Source organism: Micropterus dolomieu, linkage group LG16 (genome assembly GCF_021292245.1).
Source record: "Micropterus dolomieu isolate WLL.071019.BEF.003 ecotype Adirondacks linkage group LG16, ASM2129224v1, whole genome shotgun sequence".
Classification (NCBI taxonomy): Eukaryota; Metazoa; Chordata; class Actinopteri; order Centrarchiformes; family Centrarchidae; genus Micropterus; species Micropterus dolomieu.
This window is the reverse complement of record NC_060165.1, coordinates 16,166,955-16,186,096: the sequence shown is the minus strand read 5'-3', so window position 1 is coordinate 16,186,096 and position 19,142 is coordinate 16,166,955. Positions and strand designations below refer to the sequence as shown.

At 39.6% G+C, this 19,142-nt stretch overlaps 1 protein-coding gene across 12 annotated transcripts in view; it reads left to right on the top strand.

Moving 5' to 3' along the window:
* Window positions 1–187: 187 nt before the first annotated feature.
* Window positions 188–19,142, top strand: part of impdh1b (IMP (inosine 5'-monophosphate) dehydrogenase 1b) — a 21,207-nt gene continuing 2,252 nt past the window's right edge. The window contains exons 1-15 of one of the 12 annotated variants that reach the window (XM_046071992.1): window positions 188–642; window positions 8,302–8,400; window positions 8,572–8,649; window positions 13,374–13,422; window positions 14,917–15,018; window positions 15,131–15,205; window positions 15,672–15,878; window positions 15,973–16,060; window positions 16,158–16,357; window positions 16,732–16,822; window positions 16,992–17,087; window positions 17,525–17,668; window positions 17,866–18,010; window positions 18,112–18,255; window positions 18,519–18,602. In XM_046071992.1, the coding sequence (XP_045927948.1) occupies window positions 422–642; window positions 8,302–8,400; window positions 8,572–8,649; window positions 13,374–13,422; window positions 14,917–15,018; window positions 15,131–15,205; window positions 15,672–15,878; window positions 15,973–16,060; window positions 16,158–16,357; window positions 16,732–16,822; window positions 16,992–17,087; window positions 17,525–17,668; window positions 17,866–18,010; window positions 18,112–18,255; window positions 18,519–18,602 (1,823 nt within the window). In that variant the 5' untranslated portion in view covers window positions 188–421. Of the gene's footprint in view, window positions 643–3,681; window positions 3,985–4,523; window positions 4,755–8,301; window positions 8,401–8,568; window positions 8,650–13,373; window positions 13,423–14,916; window positions 15,019–15,130; window positions 15,206–15,671; window positions 15,879–15,972; window positions 16,061–16,157; window positions 16,358–16,731; window positions 16,823–16,991; window positions 17,088–17,524; window positions 17,669–17,865; window positions 18,011–18,111; window positions 18,256–18,518; window positions 18,603–19,142 lie in introns of those variants that run through there. The other 11 variants (XM_046071991.1, XM_046071996.1, XM_046071999.1 and 8 more) reach the window with 11 other exon arrangements.

Sequence of the window (19,142 nt, the reverse complement as noted above, 5' to 3'; positions counted from 1 at the left end):
AATATTTCAAAGACATCGACAACAGCCTCTCCACAACAACGCCCTGCTGCTGGCATCATTTCCACAGCGACACCCTCTCAGTGGGAGAATCTCCTAGGTGACGCCCTCTATTGACACGCCTAGAGGTGGCTGGTGCCTTTTTGTAGGCAGGTGCATCCTGTGCAGAGGCATACGGAGTTGCCTGACACAGGTCTTTTTTTTTTTTTTCTCTCCATGGGAACAACTTTGCGCCTCTATATCCAGTCTGGAAGACAGCAGCAGAGTAAATAGAGCAGACACTGGAATTCAGATAAGAATATTTAGAAACAAATTAAGTTTTGACCCAACTTTCAGCTGTTGGATATTTTCACTGACTTAAAGTTTAAAGCTGGAAAGGAAGGCTAAAGGGCTAGTGAATTCAGAGACTCCCCTTTGACGGACGATGGAGGGATATGGTTATGAGCACTTTGGTGCAGATGGAGCGAGGAAGAGCCCACAGGTGGATTATCGGAGAATTGTGGGAGACACTCAGCTCCCACATACCAATGTTTCATCCCGGGAAGGTGAACATTATGTCCGACAAACCTCCCATGGCCATGGACATGAAACTGCAGCCCAGCGATACAGCGCCACACGCATCCAGGCCGGTCTAGGCCCAGAGAGGTGAGTTACTGGAAAAGTATATGGAGAATAAGCCACCTTTAGGTATAACTCAAGCAGTGTTTAGATTAAAATACATCCATTTGTTTTATCTTCACAGAATGTTATTGCTCATTTGCCTCCAGTAGAATTAATTTCTGTGCGAGAGTTCTGCAGAAATGTTGAATAAAAGGTCAAAAACCTTTTCCAAGATTGAAAGATAGAGGATTGTGTTTGATTTTAAAGAGACATGCTCAAGTGCAAAAGCAAGACTTTTAATGGACTCTGCAGAAATAGAAGAATGCCACCATAATTTCAACCCTCAATGTCAATATTCAATGTGAAATAAAATTACAATGTGATGTCAGTCCTCTAGCTTTTGGGCTTTACTCTCCCCGGTTGTGCCTTCATAAGGTTGCACATGTAAATTAACTTCATGCAGTCGGGTCAGTTTACATGTCCACACACACTTGTATTTAGATCAGTTTGCAAATGCCCTTGAAGTTGAATCCCTTGCTTTGGATGATACACTTCATTTTTGAGTTGTTTGAAGGCCCTGTGGATAATGTGTTTGGATTATGAGCAGATACTAAAACAACAAACAATTGCTAGTTAACAGTTCCTATTTTTAACATGGCCCTTCTGTCTCTTGTGACAGTTCTGCGACACAACATCAAGGCAGGAGTGAGCAGCATGCTGCAGGGGGAGGATAAACAAGGCTGAATCAACTGCTCAGAATAGCTACAGTGCATAAAGGAACCACTGACCCATATCTGCAATGACCCACATTTAATTTGACACAAACACAGAGTGGGAAACACATCCCCCTGAGTCACCTTTGCAGACATATCTAACAACCTAAGATTAATATAGAACAAGAGAGGACTGTGAAGCATTTGGGTTACAGGGAAGACCATGTGGTTCTCTATTGTATTCAGTACCTGATATGTAAAGTCAGTAAAACATCTCTGCTAGAAGAAATGATGACATATGATGCCATCTTTAGCAGCACTATCACAAATCCTACACAATATTAGCAACAAATTTGCCTGCTTCTGCATTGGCTGTGTATCAAATTGCAAGATTGTTTAAGGTAACTGCACACAGATGAAGACAGACTGCTGGACTTGGATAACTATAATAAATACAAAAATAGTAAAAATAGCTTTTGGTGTAGTTAAAGTCTTAAATGTGAGACTAATGATGTCTCTCCTTTTTTAGCAGCCGATACGGCAAAACCTTTATTGGTAGTGAAACATTTTAATTTATGAACAGAGATTTTCTGTCAGCATCTCATGCCAACAATTTATAATGCGGACAGCTCGATGACAATAGCAGCATGCTGACATTCTGTCAAGTGATGTGAACATGCATGTGTGTGCGCTGCATGCTGGAAAGTCTGTATGTGCGGTTTTATGTTATTGGTAATGCTTTTTACATGTATTCTTAAAATACCACTGCTCAATTAATAAAATGTTACCCATTAGATTTCACAATAATTAAATAGGCTTTAAAACATAGGTTCTCATTTTAACCCATGTCATTCTCTTTGGTGGCTAAAATAGATCTTTCTCCTATACAGTTGAACTTGCTTTTGTTTCCTACACAACGCTTGAAATAGCTATAATACTAGGATGCACAATTTATGAGGCAAGTCCTCCTCAAATGCCGTTTCTCATGGCCCAGGGTGCTAAAAAGAAAGTCACAATAATTCAACTTACAAGACAAGACACCATACAACACAACACAGTAACTGAAACTAGACGAGACAAAGCTGATCTATTACTATAAGGGGGACTGCATTATAAAGTGTGTAGTGGAACAGGAGTCGGTATTGGAACTAAAAAAGAGACAGTGAATTTGATCAACATCAAGATTTTGTGTTCCTTAACATAAGAATAAGGAATGATATGTGAAAAGTATTTTGCTTAAGAGGGCACATGCAGCCTGAGCTACAGTATGTTACATGTGGCTTTTCAGCACACCTCTTACAACTGTTATGTCAATAAAATGTGGTTGGTGCTGGCTTTTCACACTTAATCCAGTTTACATGATTTACATGTGACCATAATTGACAGTGCAGTCCAAGTTAAGGAAAATTAAGGCGTAAAAGTTTTGATTTTGGGAAGGCGATCGATGCACACGTGCATTTGACAATAGGTCTGAGCGAGTTGCTTAGTCACATGATTTCCTATTTCAAAGTGTTAAAATTCATGGCCATACGCTGTCAGGGATTACCAATCAACCCTGTACATTGACCTAACTCTGACAAGCATATGTTTAGCAAACAACATGAGGATGTATTACAATAAACACATCAATAAACTAGTGACTAAATGAAAAGATAAACTGAAACTGCCAAAGCAGAGTGATAAAGGAAGAACTCAGATCCTTTACTTTAGTCAGATCAGGCACAGTCCAAACAAAAGTACTCCATCACAAGTAAAAGTCTTGTATTCAAAATGTTACTTGAGTAAAAGTACCTTACTATTATCAACAGAATGTACTTAAAATATCTGAAGTACTCATTATGCAGCAATATGGCCCCTCTCAGTGTTGTGTTATTTATTATAATACTGGATTACTATTATAGTTTAACATATGAGCAGTTTTTTAATGCGGCTGTTGGGTAAATATGTGACAAAGCATATTATTTTATAAAGTATCTGGTGCTCAGAAGAAACTATCTGGTGCTCAAGAGAATTTTTTATTTTTATTTTGCCCATGTCCCCTTAGGGGCTTTGAGAATGGAAAATCTTAATATGGAAAATACATAATTGAAACTTAATATGTGTAGTGGAGTGAAACCACAATATTTCCATTTTGAAATGTAGTTTAGGGATAAAGAAGCATTATGTAAGGAATCGAGTAAAGTAGTCTACCACAAAACTGTTACCTAAGTACAGTACAGTGACCTTTCATCTCTGCCGAAGCAGCTTTCAAAACTACCAACGCTAAAATTATTTAGAATCAAAGTGGAGTAAGAGTAATTAGAGTATTTATGTCCAAGCATGGCCCATGAACGCGAATCCCTCTTGTTGCACCCCTTTCGTTCCACTATTGGTGCTGATTTCACAGTTGCAAAACGCAGAGGGTTAAACACGCCTCTGTGATGAGAGGGGATGTGGCGCTGCTAGTACATAACACCAACACGCATTGGGTCTGTCTGCTGCGACAGGCGAGCACTTCTGATTGACTTTACTGTTTCCCTGACTCTCACATCTTGGAGCCACGGAAGACCATTTTTTTCATCGAGGTAGAAGGAATCGCTGTGCCTACTATCGCTTTTTTTTAGCCTGATTTCTGTGTAGCATCACAGCTGGAAAGTTGCTTCCCTTTACTCAACGTGGGCATCAGCTCAATAAGGTAGTTAGCTAGCTAATGGTAACGTTATTATTCTATCTAGGAAAATGTGTTGGGAGTTCACGCTGGCTAAGAAGCTACGTAGTTCAAAACACTTTATTAACGTTACCTGTTTAAAGATGGAGAACCTTGCTTTAAAGTGTCGGAGGCGTTTTCCGTAGGTGAAGCCAACACAATGAAGTCGCTAATGCTAAATGCTAACGGTTGCTTCCACATGTCTGCAAGTGTAACGTCAACGTAGTCTGGACGCAGCTCATGTCTGTTCTGCCAAAAGTTCAGTCTCCTGCACAATAATGGATAATTAATAACGTTACATCAGTAGTAATTGGGACATTTTTATAGTATCGTTAATGTGGTGGAGTGTAACGTTACCTAAGTTATATATTTATGCTGATCTACATTTTAATGAGGTAACGTTAGCTTAACATCCAAATTGTAGTTAACGTTATAACTTAGTAACATTAGCAACATTATGTAAGTTAGCGTTCACATAACGTTACTAGCTAACGTTCATAGCTATGAAAATATAAGCGACTGCTTAAATGAGACACAACGCGGAACTTTAACGTTATATTTGGTAACGTGTGTATTCTTTGTGTGCACTTTGACTAATGTAACTTAAGTTAAATGATTTAACGTTACACGAGGTCTTACTTAACTTGCCTGTTATCGTTAAGCTAAATTAACTACATCACTGTTTGTTAATAGTTTAAGTACCAGCCGTATTGCCAGATGGTATTTCCAATCCTCCAAACGGCTTGCTAATATTACAGGTAACGTTAATTATTCTTGCCCATAACCTAACGTTAGGCGAATAGCGTTAATGGTCAAACTGGTTGTTGTGGTGACTGTATTATGTAAACAGACATTTTGTAACTTAGTGTTTCGTGTGGTTAAATTATAAACATGTTCATTTTATGGTATTTAAGTTACTGGGAAGCATTCATGAAAATGCTGGATAAAACGTCAGTCACATCTAGCATGGAGCCTGGAGGCAACACCAAACTCCCTTCAAAATTCTGCCAAAATAGTGTTGCCCCTGTTCTCAAAACGGCGTTATACAGGGAATAAACATTTTGGCTCATATACAGTATGAAAGGAGCCTCTCCTCAAATCGGCGTGTATTGAACTCTCAAAAGATAAGTTATTGTTATAAAATGTCAATTTTTACTGTTGTGCTGCTTTGTTGAAATGCCGGTTTCTAAATCGGTGATGGTTGGCCAGGAATGGACTGAGGAGAAAGAAAGATGCGGCCTAACATGGATGCTAGCATGGTCAATGTAACACGGATCAGTAGCAGCAAGGATGCTGCTTTATCGCTTTACTGTATAAACAACAAAGACAGTTCTGAAGTAACGTTAGCTTATTTTTAGCACTACGGGTGTGATGTGCAAGCAAGCTACTGTTTGCTAGCTACTGATATTGTAATGTAGGTCACCAGGCCAGTAACTTTACGGCTTAAGTCGGCTCAGTAAGCTGAGAATATTGTTATTATTTGGACTCCTTTTTCATTTTAGATGCTTTTACGTGATTCACCTTTTTAAAATTGAAAGCGTGTAGTAATGGTTCAGTTAAATGTTAGTGAGTCACCCTGCCAAATTTTGCTTCACATGCGGTCGTCCGGGGTGAAGTTTGACATTCGGTTTTCTGTTAACGTTTCAGTAGCTAGTAACCTAGATTTCTCCCAGATTTGGTATATGTTTGCGCTTTGCTTTGATCAACTCAAAGTCACCATAAATGATGCAGTTGAGAGCACACACAAATTCATTTCTGTCCAATCGCCTGCCACTATAGGCGGGGATAGGGACCATCTTAAAAGTGCAATAAGATCTATTTCAATCTTTAATAACTTTTGTTTTGTTTTTCAACGTAAAAATTTCAAAACACTGCCTTTCATAGAGAGTGATCACCATTAAACATCTCATACCTGTGAGTTTGTACAAACAAAAGAAGAACAACTATATTTTCTTAATTATGCCCATTTGCAAAGTAGTAATTTCAATAGTTTGCTCATTTATCTATATGTTGACATCAAACCAGCTCATGTGTCTTGGACATCTTGCAACTTTCACACCTGTCTGTTTGTGAAAAGCACTAAGGAAATCCCTTAAAACCTTTATCACTGACCTATTGCCTAAAATATGAATATTTGTGTTTAGGCAGTATGTCACTGATAATGGTGTTAAGGGATTTCCTGAGAAGGCCTCTAACTGTAGCGACAGGTGCATAGGACAGACATTCAGTTTTTTGCACTCTCAGCTGAATTGACATTTTTGGTGATTATGAGTGGATCAATACTGTCTGCCTAAATTAGCTCTCCAACATATCCCAAAATTAGGAGAAATTGAGATGTTAACAGCCACGAAAACCGGCGAAAGTCAAATGTTAAACTAACTTCACCTTCGCATGCAGTCGTGTGGGGAAAGTTACAGCACTGTTGTCATTTGCTTTGTGCGCTCAATTTTATGTTTTAAAAAATAATAGTTCAGTGTTTTAGATGCAGAGACATATGTGATCTGTCTACAGGTATTATCACCCTAACGTTGGACTAATAGTGTGAATGTTCATTTCATGGTATGTATTTAATTTAATGAAGGTTAACCTTCGCATGCCTGAAAATGTTGGATATAATGTTAGTCAAAACTGGCATGAAACCTGACTTATGCCTAAAGGCAACTCCAAACTAACTTTAAAACTATTGTTTCCTTTTTTCTCAAAATGCGTTATATTGGGTAGAAAAATATTTTAGATATTAGTGCTGGGCAGTGATTAAAATTTTTAATCGCGATTAATCGCATTGTTATGCGCAAAATTGAATAATGAATTCTAAAGTAGTGTATTGCGCACTTTTAATTTAAATGTACTGCTATACACTTTAAACAAATAAGGGCTTTTTAACCAGCAGGTTACCTTTTAACACAGTAGCAATAAAATACTTATTGTAAATCTCAACTTACTAAACAGTTTATGTTCAGTAGCAAGTGTCTCTGTTAGAGTGAGATGAAGTGGTCGCATCACGCACACGCCCGCCCGCTGCCAAAGTTGAATTATCTTGAACTTTTTGTACGTGCCGCGCAGTACAAATCAATTCTCGCTGTTTGTGAATTTCCAGAATCTATTACTGTTTACTAAGTAGTAGGGCTGGGCATGTTACGTAACACATGAATTAATTAACGCAGACAATTTTAGCTCACGTTAACACAGTTTATAGTATTATTGTTGTAATTGCAAATCACCCAACCAAACAAGCAGCGGAGAGAGGCCGACATCTTCCCCAATACTTATCATTATGCAGTGTGTAGCTATCCACTAAAGCTATGGCATTTGTTGGCTTGTCTTGCTTTTGTGTATCTACTTCTTCCACACGCTGCATCCAGCGTATTCTGCCGAAGCCTCCCTCCGCTGCTTGTTTGGGTGGGTGATATGCAGGCTGATCAACATCCTACCCCTCCTGTGACCCATGCTTTGACTGTATGTGTATTCAGAGCCAGTGAGAAACAGACTTTCAAAATAATAATAATAACTGCGTTAACGTGCGATAAAATAATTGTCGGCGTTACTTAATTAATACGTTACCGCAATAATTACGTGTTAAATTGCCCAGCCCTAGATCATATACTTTCTAAATAGAGGCACTCGTCAATTCTGCATGCATTCGGCTCTCAAATGATCAGTTATTGTAATAAAATGGCAACTTTTACTGCTTGGTTGATATGTCAGTTTCTAAATCAGTGATGGTTTGCCAGGTATGGACTGAGGCAAGAGAGAGTTGTGGTCTAACATGGATACTAGCATGGATAATGGAGCATGAATGATCAGCAGCAAGGATGCTGTGTTGCTGCATTATAGCATAGTATTTAGCACTACAGGTGCAAGCAGCTAATGATAATTTGATGTAGGTCACCAGGCGAGTAACTAGACTTTACCGCTCAAGTCGAGAGAATATTGTGTATTTCTTGGGCCACCATATTTAATTAATATTTACGATCGGTCTCTGTTCCATGTGGTTAAATTATAAACGTTAGACCAGTACGTTCCGTTTGTTTCCCAGAACATCACAGTATGACTTCTATGACTGAGTTTTTGTGACCTAATGTTACTTAATGGTAGTTTTGACTTGTAGTAAAATAATGTCTCTTTAAAAGTCTATAACTTTGTTACAAGTTTATAATTTGTTTATTAATGGACTGTTTTTGTAAACAGAGGAACCTGTTTTCATCTTGTACCTGCCACGCAGGCCACTGACTTAAGGCTGCCTGGAGAATGTTGATGTTGTAGTGTTACAGTTGACTGAAGTTGCCTTTCCTTATCATTTTACAGCATGGCGGATTTCTTAATCAGTGGTGGTACAGGCTATGTCCCTGAAGATGGGCTCTCAGCTCAGCAGCTCTTCTCGATCGGAGATGGCCTTACATACAAGTAAGTTTCCCTGCATCACAAACTTTGATAAATAAGATTTTCGGACAAACATAAGTAATTAAATTCATTCAAAGTAAGGTATCCTAATTTTTGAAACCTCACCTTCGCGCAGTGGTGGTTGACATGTACGCAGCAGTGCTTTGTAATGGCCAACACATTTTGAACCAGCAGATCTGACCAACCGTGCGTTGTCTCCGATGGTCATACGGCTGAAGAGCTATGCTCTAAAGGAGATGGGTTGACTTACAAGTGAGTAAAACAGTCCTCTTCAAACTGTTTTGAAACTGTGCTTTTAAAAATCCTGTCCCTCCAAATAGTGAATTCATACGGAGGAAGCAAATTAACGCACCTTTAAAGCACCTTTACCTTGACTGAAACAAACCATGCCAAAATCTCAGTCTGGTGTCATGAAAGTGCATGATTGCAGAAGATAAATGGAAGGCTTGTTGCACTGATCAACCTGATCTTGGTCATGGGGATCAAATTTGCTTCCAGTGGACATAATTGCATTATTTACTTCAACTAATCATCATAGCGCACGACCCGTTCAGTGAATGCAGCATGCGCGATAGATCAGTTCACAGCCCCTTTTTTTTTATTTTTTATTTTTATTTTTTATTTTTATTTTTTATTCTTTCTTTTACAAATATTTAGCTTTGATAAAACTTAGAGATGCACCGATCGATCGGCTGGTAACTGGAATTGGCACAGTATCCCGGGTTGGTAAGTGTCGCATATCTGATCCTGTGCTGGTCAAATATACCTATATACTGCAACGTATGATGATTCACGTCATGCACACAGCAGCACAGACAGTAACTGACTATTGTCACAGCCTGACACATTAAAACTTGTCATCAGTATGCTCGCAATTTGTAATATCTAAGACCAGAATAAGCCGCGTTTTCTCCACACAGACTTTACTCGGGCGGACTGCCTAGGGATATTAATGGTACTCACAGTACGCTCTTTTTGGTGACCCATTTTAGCACTTTGCAGAGAAACGAAGAGAGACACGTTTTCTGGTATTACGTTAGAAGACTCAGCGGATATATTACAAGCACGAGCAGAGAACACACCTGTTGGTGCCGATGTCATTCAGTTCCACATTGGTCTTGATCGTTTCGATAGGTGACATTAACAACTAGCCTCCTCCCCACACAACTCACCTGCACGTGGAGGAGTCCACAATTAATTCACCTTGTGAAAACGTAATTGTGGGTGAAAAAGTCCCAAATGCGAGTTGTGTCTTTTGGTTGACTTTATAAAACCTGATGAAGAAAGTCAACACAGCAGGCACATACAGGGAGGAAGGTGTGTGCATGTACTGTGCAAGTAGTTTGTGAGAAAACACTAAAATAAGGTGGAGAATTAAGTAGAATTGAAATGGTGAGGTAAGAAATTACCTACTTGAAAAGGATAGTATATTCTTTGAAATAAAATATACCACCACCAGCACCACAGTTAGACTGGGGAAACACTGAGTGTTATGTTGCAATTCATTTATAGTTAGATTTGTTAAAAAATGCTCTGCTCAGTATCCTAACCTGGATCACATGCAGTTATGGAGAAAATGTAAAAGTCATTTTATAGTCATTGTTTTATTATGAACTTACAATTAAGTGGAACCTAGAGAAAATAGCCAGCGCTTGTGCTGGTGCTAATGGGATTTAAAGAAAGAGAATTGTTCATTTAAAAAAAAAAAAATCCAAAAAATGTTTTTGTACGCTGTCAGTTATAGTTCTTGGAAATAAAATCAGAATTGACAGGTCCGACTTTAAAGGGAAAAAAAATTAAATAAATAAGAAAGTGGAATCGGTGCATCTCTAATAAAACTACTGATTAAGCAATAATTTGTCACCTCTTAGTTAACTACAATCAGCTCTGGTAAGAATTCTGGTGGCAAACAAGTAATGCTTTGTATTTGAACTCATGGTGCATTTTAACAGAAATGTTTTTCTTTTATTAATCCTTTTGATTGCCCTTTTACATCTTTAATCATGAATAACAAGAAGCAAAGTTTTGTGCAACTGAATTGGAGTGGTTGTTGGACACTTACACGAAGCATGTAATTTCCTCTTAACTTGCATTTTTGCTTGTAAAACCTCAAAGTCCAGTAGTGCTTTACCTCTTGAATATGTTTGACACTGCAATTAATGTTTAAGATGCCCCCTCAGCACTCCCTGAAAGACGATTGGTTCATGTATTATTTGGGCTGGAAAATAAAACAGTAACAATAATTATCACAATATAATCTTTTTTCTGTAACAATATAACAAATGTTTGATTTTATTCACCTAAATCATACACAAATTACAGGGTTTTTTTTTAATTAAGATGTTAATTTGTTGAAGAAAAAGGACTGAAAAAAGCTTTTACTTAATTTTAATCATGCATATTTGTTGACAAAGATTTCATTATAATTGTTTTGAATGTTATACCTCAGATTTGTGAAGTGATCCACTGTTTGGCATCAAGTGTTGACCATAAAGAAGAGTTTAAACTACAATTAACCACCAGTTTTTTTTCAACTTTCACTCAGGAGCAAAAATCAGCCTTTAAACTTGAAAGAAGTAACGATTTGACACTTATAGTGATAGTTATCGATATCGAAAGATATGAAACATTTTATCGTGGTAACATTTTTGGCCATATGGTCCAGCCGTATGTATTATTCTATATGATATAAATGGTAGATTATTGTCCACTGCATCATCACCATCATCTGCACAAAGTATTTGATGTAAGTACTTCAACCTAAGTTGGAATGATTTATCAGCTTAAAATCAACCAGTTCTTTGCTCTAATCCTGCTACTCCTGCTTTACAGAATCTAATTGAATAGAAAACGTAATCGTGTTTGAGTGTCCGCGTGTGATTGAATGACCTGTAATGAGGCGCGTCACGACCAAAGGAAAGTTTTTGCACATGATCTCCTGAACCGACATCATGTGGGTTGCAGGGGGAATTTAGCTGGATGGGGTTGGTTTCAGGATTGAGTCTGCATCACTCTTTTCAAGCCGTGTGACAAATACAGGTAATAGTGTTAGGGTTTTAACTTGTACTTGAAGTTTTCTTTGATGCAAATTAAAAAATTTAACTTCCCTCCACATCTTCTGATATAAATCTGAGCGCCCCCAATGACTTCATCAACACTTACCAGTGCGTTTAACTTGTGCTGGATCGAAGAATACAATCAAGCAGGATTTTGCTGGTTGATCTATTTAGTTTTATTTATGTTGGTTTACTGGTTGGAGGGAAAAGAAAATAGCCACCTACCCAGAGAAGGTGAGATACAGACACAGGAAGGCACCAACAGCTTTGTGAGAGTAACGGCTTCCTGCAGTATTGTGACCTTCAACCAGGTGCAGAAAGTTTGTCAAGAGACGTTGAATATGACTTTTTAGCTGTTAACTACACATTATGAGGCAACGTGATGAACTGTATTTCATACAAAATACCATAAAATGTTTCATACCTCCTAAACGCTTAAGGGCAAGTTACTTGGCAAACCTGAAACTGCTACCCTTTAATCATAATTTAATATGAACCACATTCCATTGCCTCGAAGGTGAGAGCACATTGATGTTACACTAAAGACCGAGCTAAGGTAGCAAATAAATTCCTGGACGTAACTGTAGTGAAATAACCTGGTAGTGTCTTTTCACATGAACCAAAAACAGTGATGTGAGTCAGACACAAAGATGTTAGGTATGTTAAGTATAGGAATCTGCACAAGCAGGGCAAGACCAGTTGTGGTTTTGGTTGTACTTTGAAACATTCCCCGCTCAACGTTAGGCATTTGTCTACATTTAACATGAAAACCATACTAAGGCATCACCAAGCCAGTGTTTTTACAATTCAAAGCCAACACAATGAGCTCTTGTGTAGTGCTGGACCTGAGTCAGTAAGTGCACTCTCTGTACTGGAGCTGAGGTTTGTGGCTGCTGCTAAATGCTAGCAGCTGTCTGCTGGACTTCCTGCTTGTCCCTACGTTGATGTTTGTGGGTGTTTGGGCTCTAACGTAATTGGGGGGGGGGACAGGACTCCTCCCTTGCAGCGTCTCATCTAGTGTGACCTTCCTTTTCCCCGCCTACACTGAGGCAGCAGAGATCTGTTAGCAGGTCAGCTCTCTACCTTCATTCTTAACTCTCATTTAGACGTGGTTATGTCCACCTGTACTGCTCGCCATCTGCCTAATGTACATACTCTCCCTCTACAGTTTCCCCTCCAGTTTTCTCTAACATCCATGTGGCATACAAAGCTTCCCTTATTCCTCCATCTTTCCATCTCTCCCCTGCCTGTTTTTACACCCATCTGTAAAAACCACAAAATACATACAGATTCTGGTTGGAAAAATAAACACCATTCCTGTGTCTAGCTCTCGCTCCCTGACTCATCTCGTTCTACCTCTCATTGTGTATACAGGCCAAGAGCAGAAAGAGGTCCACTGTAGATTCTTAACAAGTACAGGACGCACCTAGCTACACTCTGTACTCAGCCACTTGGCAATAATTTGGGAACCATGGAGAGACGTAAGAGTAACTAACAATAAATGTGGCATTGCCTAGTTGAAATATTTTACCAGAAGAAAATGAGTAGAAAGAGATTTTAAGGTCTAACAAATATTGAATTCAAAGGTTAATTGACATTCTTTTGATTTTGATATGATCTTATCCGTGTTTACCCAGTTATCAGTTTTATAACACAATCTTGTTCAGTTGTACTCAGATTTGATTGCTTTTCAATTCACCTTGTTTACAGTGAGCTACTGTTAATGTAGGAACACATTTTCAGTCCTTTGCATTGCTTGGAGATATTTTCCAGAATTTATTACAACTATTGGACATTCATATTGGTTTAAACATGAGGAGCCCTTTTATCTTCTATTTTGATGCAGCGTGTATGGGCGCTTTAAACCGCTCTGCTAAGTTGCAATAGCCTCTTACTTTGCATTTTGTTTATGTCTTTCAGTGATTTCCTGATTTTACCTGGCTTTATCGACTTTACCTCAGATGAAGTGGTGAGTACGTATATGTGTGACAGACATATTTGAGAGTACACAAGGTCATGCAGGGTCTGTGTATGCAGTGTTTCAGGAGATTGTTGCAAGTAACTGTCACAACTGGATATTTTCAAGGACAAGCCAATCATTGCTACAGTTTCTTCAACACCCCCTCATGATGATTAACGTACAACTAAGCAGTGTCAGCAGACTGTTCTTTGCAGAGCCACTTTGTAAACCATCAGCCTTATTACTTTTTTTTCACTTCACTCCAGACCTCAACCTCCATTTTATAGTCTTGGCTTTTACAAAAAGTCTTGTTTTTTTTTTGCCCATTTAAAACCGTCTGCATCATTTCTTCTCTCTCTGCCGCCTCGCTATTTTTACCCATTGTGGTCACCCACTGGCTGCTCCCTCACTCTTGTGTTTACATTTGTGTCTGGTCGGTTGCTCATGCACCCCTCTCAGCAGCTGACAGGAGAGTTAATCTCCGGGCTTTAGATGAAATCCCTCTTCTCTGCTTCGTCCATCTGAGAAGGCTTTAATTTAATTGATATCTCTTATCTCTCCGTGTTGCCTTCAGAGTTAAAGAATGCTCTTGTTGCTGTGTGAGATGCTTGACTGCCTCGCCACGTTGTCATGGGTTAGTTGTCTCCACAGAGTCTTGGTCTCGCCATAGTTTTTCCACTGGATACTGGGCCTATTCAAGCTTGAATAACACAAATGCTTCCACATTTGGCCTCAGTCACAACTGTGAATGCAGTAGTTCACACAGTGACTCAGTAAATCGGACTCAAATTTGTAATATATGTTCTGGCTTTTGTGCAATCCATTAGAAACATGAAGAGGGGCCACAGTGCGTAGAACAGTTGTGGGAAATTCAGGCTTGTGATGTTGTTGACGTTCTTTCCCAACTCTCAGTTGAATTTAGCAGGTTAGTGCAGTTGTGCTCCCTAAATGGAGAAGTGGTGTTGATTACTTTTACCTTCACCGTGAACCGCTGAGAAAAGCCTCCCAAGTTTATGTCTGTCTCAGATAAGGAGGAAAATCTTGGACACCATAGAACTCATTTGCTGGTTTCCCATGTGTGTGGAATGTCATTATTTTCAGACACACACAGCTGAAGATAACAAAATCTGGTGCTGGCTGTTGTGGGAATCCGTAAGCTTTGACAGTTGAATGTGGCTGTTGTACTATAGTCACATACAGCCTGTGTATAATGTAAATATACAGTAGTGGGGCTCATTTCCACACCATGTTAGATTTCTGTCCCTGAGAGGAGGCACTGTGTTTTTGGTATCCATACATTTTATTTTGTTTGCAGACCTCTCATATCACAGAGGGACACTTGTATAATCTTTTTGGAAGTCTACTGAAATTGGCCCCATTGGCCTGTAGTCTTTTGTGTCAATGCAACATGTGCAGTGGATTGCATGTGCCAGGTTTAATCTGCCCCCTGGTGGTTCATGTGCAAAATTCCCTCCTTTTTTTTTTTTTTTTTTTCTCTCTCAGGACCTGACCTCAGCGTTGACCAGGAAGATCACATTGAAGACCCCTCTCATCTCCTCCCCCATGGACACTGTCACAGAGTCAGCCATGGCGATTGCTATGGCGGTAAGACACTGCTTTTCCAAAACGGCTGGAATATTGAGAGAGAGAGCGCATTGATTTCTTGATTCTTAGATATGCAATGTTATTCTTTTTTGATTTATTTTTAATTTGGCAGCTAATGGGAGGTATTGGCATCATTCACCACAACTGCACACCAGAATTCCAAGCCAATGAGGTCCGCAAGGTCAAGGTAAACTATGATCATCCTTCATTATGTACAGGAGTTTGTATTTTATCTTAAACTGTCTCAGCATTTTTTAGTTAAGTCAAATGTTCACTTATCGTGTTTGGTTTTAGTAGCTTTAGTAGAATAATGTATTGTTTTAGTAGTCTTGTTGTAGTCATCACCATTTCCCACTTACATGCTCATACACACCAAAAAGGACTAAAGAAGTAACCATAACCAACTCAACTCTCACATGAATCATACCCTTGTCCTTTCTTGTTGTCTTGTCCCTATATAGGTTATGGTAATTGTACTCCATCGTGTGTTTGTGTTTTGTTTGGTTGTATTTGTTTTGGCATTTCATTTATTTATTTATGGTTGTATGTCCTGTGAGTTGTGTTTGGTTTTGCGCTACCTTTGCTGCTTTGCACACATTAAGATAAATAAACAACAATAATATTAATGATGTTTGGTTTCTCTTGGTTTCCAGAGGTTTGAGCAGGGATTTATCACTGACCCAGTTGTGATGAGTCCTCGCCACACAGTTGGGGACGTGTTTGAGGCCAAAGTAAGACATGGCTTCTCTGGTATTCCTGTCACAGAGACGGGCAAAATGGGCAGCAAACTGGTGGGCATCGTCACCTCCAGAGATATCGACTTCCTTTCTGAAAAAGACCACGGCAGACCTCTGGAGGAGGTATGTACAGTTTTCAGAAACTGTATGTCAGTCAGTTAAAGTTTGTCACATATTTTATTATTTTGATTTTGAAATTATGCTGGTTGTATCTAAGGCCATGACAAAGAGGGAGGAGTTGGTTGTGGCTCCAGCAGGTGTCACTCTGAAAGAAGCCAATGATATTCTGCAGCGCAGTAAAAAAGGTGAATAAAAGCTCATGTGTGACAGCGGCTTTTTTTTTCCTCTAGTTCTATTTTGGTCTCTCAGATAATTCAATAACCTCACTTTCTCTGTAACCAGGCAAGCTTCCCATTGTAAATAATAACGACGAGCTGGTGGCCATCATTGCCAGGACCGATCTGAAGAAGAACAGGGACTACCCACTGGCCTCCAAAGACTCGCGCAAACAGCTGCTGTGTGGCGCCGCCGTCGGCACCAGGGAGGATGACAAATACAGACTGGATCTGTTAGTGCAGGCTGGGGTGGATGTTGTCGTACTGGTGGGTGGTGTTGATGGTTAAATTGTGGTTGTTGTACAGCATATCTTATCACTGGTACCAGTCTTTCATAAAAGTGTGAGGCTTTGAACATGTGAGCAAAGGTTGCCTAAAAATACATGAAACAGTTTGTGATCAGTTCCTCTGATGAAGAAGTAGTGTGGGAGTGTGATGTGAAAGACCAGCAGTAGAAATAATCGCACCGTGGATCAAATATGGTGAAAATTCCCTAACTTAGTAGGAGAAACAAAGTCTAAATTTGATATTAAGTGTGTGAAATATCTTAATATTTAATAGGCACACTATCTTAGCATGTATTGCTGAATCTTCAGGTCCAAGGCCATTGTACTAAATCATGAATATTCTTGCGTCTCCAGGACTCTTCACAAGGCAACTCGGTGTATCAGATCAACATGATAAGTTATATTAAACAGAAGTATCCAGAATTGCAAGTGGTGGGTGGAAATGGTGAGTTTGTTTACAAAAAGAAAACTCTTAAAAGTGCTGCTGTTGCCTCACTTAATTAGATTTTATACACATAGCACTCCCTTATAGCTAGCTTTCTTATTATGTAAATAAAATCTTAAAAGTTTGCACACATTTACTGACCATTTATATACTTTCCCCTCACCTACAGTGGTTACAGCAGCCCAGGCCAAGAATCTGATCGATGCTGGGGTCGATGCTCTGAGAGTCGGCATGGGCTGCGGCTCCATCTGCATCACACAGGAAGGTACTCAGCCTTGTTTTTCAATGCCATCTCCTGAATATAGTGTAACATATTTTCTCTTTCTGATAATATCGGAGCACCAGAAAAGCAGAAATGGAATTTAATTTTAATGGAAGCATGAATCTTAAGCTGTACATCAGTACCGGTTCTTAATTTGTCTCTGAGCTACAGTGAAAACACAAGGCTATCAGTTGCTAATGCTAACAAGTACCCTGAGACCACTCGTAGTTGTCATGGTGATCTCTCTCTCGTTCGTTCGTTCGTTCGTTCGTTCTCGTTCAGACTGGGTCACGTTCTCTAAGGACATGAACTCTATCTGCATTACCGCTTTTTATTTGATAAGCTGGTTCCTGTTTGTCCCACGGTCTAGTCTGATTTACCTGTTTCCTGCCGGATACCTTTTTATGGCAGTCATGTCATATACGTTTTCTACCTTCTAGTCATGGCATGTGGGCGTCCCCAAGGGACCTCGGTGTACAAGGTGGCAGAGTACGCCAGGCGCTTCGGCGTGCCGGTCATCGCTGACGGTGGCATTCAGACCGTGGGCCATGTGGTAAAGGCTCTGTCTCTTGGCGCATCGACGGGTGAGATTTCAAAGAATAAGACATACAAAATGTTCTAACATGGTGAAAAGACATCCTTATCTAATCATCATTTCATACAGCTTGTTAATCTCACAAAATCCAGTCTTCATATCAAAGAAGCTGTTTATCACAGCAGTGAGGAGGTTGGATTGGGTGATACAAGAACAAAGATAAGTCTGTCCTGTCTCCCACTGCAGTTATGATGGGCTCGTTGCTAGCAGCAACCACTGAGGCTCCAGGAGAGTACTTCTTCTCAGATGGTGTGCGGCTGAAAAAGTACCGTGGTATGGGCTCCCTGGACGCTATGGAGAAGAGCACCAGCAGCCAGAAACGCTATTTTAGGTATGTGGGCGGCAAAAGGTAGCGAAAAGCCAAATTACAAAAGCAGCTAGAACAATACTGTGCTTCCATTGGCAGAATATTGATTTGATGTCTTTCCACAGTGAGGGCGACAAGGTGAAGGTAGCCCAGGGTGTGTCGGGCTCGGTCCAGGACAAGGGCTCCATCCATAAGTTTGTACCTTACCTGATTGCTGGTATCCAGCACGGCTGCCAGGACATCGGGGCAAAGAGTCTTTCTGTACTCCGGTGAGTTGTGTGGGTGTATTACTGGTGAATAATAGAGACGTTAGCTTTTACGACCGGGGGGTGGTGATGGTGCAGTGGATAAGAAGCCCGCCTTTGGTTTGAGAGACCTGGGTTCAGTTCTCCGCTGTGACACATCCACCATTGTGTCCCTAAACAAACACCTCTGGCGTGTATTGCAATTGTAAGTAGCTTTGGATAAATGCGTCAGCTAAATAATAAATGTAAATGTGTGTTATATTTTACAATGTTTCTACCTTCCTTAGTTCCATGATGTACTCTGGAGAGCTGAAGTTTGAAAAGAGGACCATGTCTGCACAGGTTGAGGGAGGAGTTCATGGACTCCACTCGTAAGTGCAAAAACACACACACACAAACGTCTTTGCTGCATTAAGTTATACATTTGGATACTTCTGGTAAACCAAACATGTGATATTTTGTTTCACTAGCCATTATTTGTCCACTGTAGGATCATGCACAAATAATTATAATTAATATTATTCAACATTTTTTGTTACCAGTTGCAAATAACTAAGCACCCAAAAGAAAGTTGAACTGAGTTGTAGAGGCAGAAACACATCTGTTTTCACAGTGAGAGCAGGATATGTCTTCTGCCAGAAACAGGAATGGAAACGCTGAACTGTGGTTTCTTTGTTGACTATTCATAGATTTCATCATGACGTTGCTAAGAAACAGCTTGGCACCAATATCCCTGTTAGGTGTTGACATTAGCAAACACTGCAATGGAATATTAACCTGTTCTGTAGTTACAAGGAAGAAATGACAATGCAGCAAAGAGTATTGGTATTATTATTATTATTATTATTATTATTATTATTATTATAAGCTTGACTAGCAGCAAGATTATATCATTAATGCTTTATCCAAAA